The 2,798-nt window shown below is 35.7% G+C and overlaps 1 protein-coding gene across 1 annotated transcript; it reads left to right on the plus strand.

Moving 5' to 3' along the window:
* Positions 1–408: 408 nt before the first annotated feature.
* Positions 409–2,798, plus strand: LOC118053753 (large ribosomal subunit protein uL23). Its single transcript, XM_035065106.2, has 3 exons — positions 409–596; positions 1,301–1,658; positions 2,215–2,798. The coding sequence occupies exons 1-3, from the start codon at positions 581–583 to the stop codon at positions 2,297–2,299; spliced, it is 459 nt and encodes a 152-aa protein (XP_034920997.1). The 5' UTR covers positions 409–580; the 3' UTR covers positions 2,300–2,798.

Below are 2,798 nucleotides of genomic sequence, written 5' to 3' on the forward strand. Positions count from 1 at the left end.
AATTTTTAACCTATTATTTTACATAATATAATTAAAATATCAAAAAATAATTCATATTTTTCATGAAATTGAATTTTCAGAATAAATTCACTTTCTAGCAAAGAAATAAAACCTCAAATTTAGAGTGGTTTTGGCAAGCCCATGAAGAAAATTCTCTCCATTTTCTTTCACTTCATTTTTTCTTATATGTTCTCTTAAAAATAGATAGTTATTGAAAAATAAATAAATCCTAAATATGAAATATACTTGCAATAACTTAAAAAAAAAAAAATTAACGGAAATGGAATCGTACATTTATACAAAAAAAAAAAGTGCTCTGGACCAATTAGCCAAAACTACTTTCGGCCAATTAAGCGTAGGAGGTGTTCTTTATAGTAATTTCGTATATCAACTGTTTATAGGCCATTCTTCCAACCAGTAGAATAGCCCAAACCCTAGAGAGGAGAGACGGCTCTGCTCTGCTGCTTCACCATCCACAGGTCCCCCCCCTCTTATCTCTCTCCATACCGAAAACACGTATATTTCAAAACGAAAATTATTAACCCTTTTGTTTAGGGTTTCAAGCTGTTGATTGGCAGCAATGGCACCAGCCAAAGGTATGATTTTATCCCGTTTCAGTATTCTTACATAATCTTGACTGGTTCTTTAGTCTCACTTTTTGAACGTTCAATATTTTTTTTTTGTCGTTTGGTTCACGTTTTGGTTTAGTGACTTTGTAATCTTGGTTCAATTACCCAAAAAGAAAATATGAAGTGAAGGATTAGAAGAAAATTAAATGGATGGACATGATTTCATGTTGTTTGATAGAAACGACAGAGAAAATGAGCAATGTGGTTCTGCTAAGTTAGCTGTCTAGAAGAAATGAAGCTTCTCTATTATTGTTTTTCCTTTTGCTGGGGAGAGAAATCTAAGCTTTGGAATGACTTTATTCTGCTTTCAACGTGCACTTTTTTTTCCCCTGATGGAAGCAATGAAGGAGAGCAAAGTTATAGTGTCTCTGCCGTGCCTATATATGAATGACATCCTTGGGTTCACTTTTTTTGCAATTTTTTTTAGAAACTGGCTTCATCATTATCCACGAAATCTATTGCATGATGTTTTATTTCCCTCCTTGCTTCATGGCAATCATGATTTGCACTGATAATGGATCTGTATCCTAGTCTAGTAGGATTATTATGATTCAACGGATGTATTGAAAAGAGCAGTTGGGAGTAATGCTAGTTGGGATTTTCATAGTTTGTGTTTTGCTCATGATTGTTACTTTTCTTCACCATTTGTGCGCATTCTATGTGTGCAACAGACAGTTTGAAAAAGGCTGACCCAAAGGCACAGGCTGTGAAGGCTGCAAGAGCTGTAAAGTCAGGTCCAACCTTCAAGAAGACCAAGAGGATCAGAACTAAAGTTACATTTCATCGACCTAGGACTTTGAAGAAGGAGAGGAATCCTAAGTATCCTCGCATTAGTGCTACACCAAGGAACAAGCTTGATCATTATCAGATTTTGAAATATCCTCTCACAACTGAGTCTGCAATGAAAAAGATTGAAGACAACAACACCCTGGTATTTATAGTTGATTTGCGTGCTGACAAGAAGAAAATCAAGGATGCTGTCAAGAAGATGTATGACATTCAGACTAAGAAAGTGAATACCCTGATCAGGTACCCCTGCCTTTCATTCTCATCTTTTGTTTTCTTATTATTTTTTTGTTCTTGAGAACATACAATGCTTTTCTTTCAGCAGTGGTTGTTTGACTACTCTGATTCGCATGAAGATGGTGTTTGCCAATAATTGCTTATTTGTTTTTCTGATTTTTATTTTGTTATGGATGAACATGTCTTTACCTAATATGGTTACCCCAACCAAACACACGTTCATCAGAAACTTAGTTTCTATTGGTTTCTTGTTGAAATATTTATCCTCAATATTTGGCATCTTGTCTGATCCGACCATATAAAGATATTGACTATCACCATAAGAAATTTAGGATATGTTGATAAGCTGGCTGTTTTTTCTCCTGTAGTTAAGAACACACTGATTAGATGTAGTTTGTTATATTTGGCAAATTGGTTGAATTTTTATCTGCCATGGAAAAAAACAACACTCTTTTATGCATTTAAATCCATGTGACTTGTTGCATGTGATTTTCTTGTTCATCCTCATCCCTTTGGCAAATGTTTAGTCCCCTTCTCTGAGTTCTCAATGATTTTGTTCCAGGCCTGATGGTACCAAGAAGGCATATGTTAGGTTGACACCAGACTATGATGCCTTGGATGTGGCAAACAAGATTGGAATCATTTAAGTGCTTGCCCTCTGCTTCCTAAGTCATTTTTTTGCTTTTCTATTCCAGAGTAGGGCAGTTTTGTTGTGACATTACGGAGGGAGATCTACAAAATTAGTTTAAGGTTGTGAACCTGTGCAACTCATGGTTTTGACTGGCATTGGGATCCAGCGACCTTGTAGGATTGTTTCATTGGCTGGTATCCAATTAGGTGGCTGTCATGTTGCAACGCCAGAGTATATGTTTGTGACCCAATATTTTCCAAAGCTGTTAGCTTGAATCAACCAATACATAATAAAGTCACTGAGTCTGGTAAATGTAGCAAAATTTGTAATGCCTTGGCTTGTTTTAGATGTCGATGAAACAAGTTTAAAGGAAGAAACACGGAAGGAAGGATTTAGAAAGAGAAGTGGAAAGACTAGTCAGCACTTGGGTTGGGCGGTAACATGTCTTGAATCAAGTTCTTGATGTTTTAAAATTTAAGATAGCTCGACCAGTTCTTGTTCCATTTTTTGCATAA

Source organism: Populus alba, chromosome 9 (assembly GCF_005239225.2).
Source record: "Populus alba chromosome 9, ASM523922v2, whole genome shotgun sequence".
NCBI lineage: Eukaryota > Viridiplantae > Streptophyta > Magnoliopsida > Malpighiales > Salicaceae > Populus > Populus alba.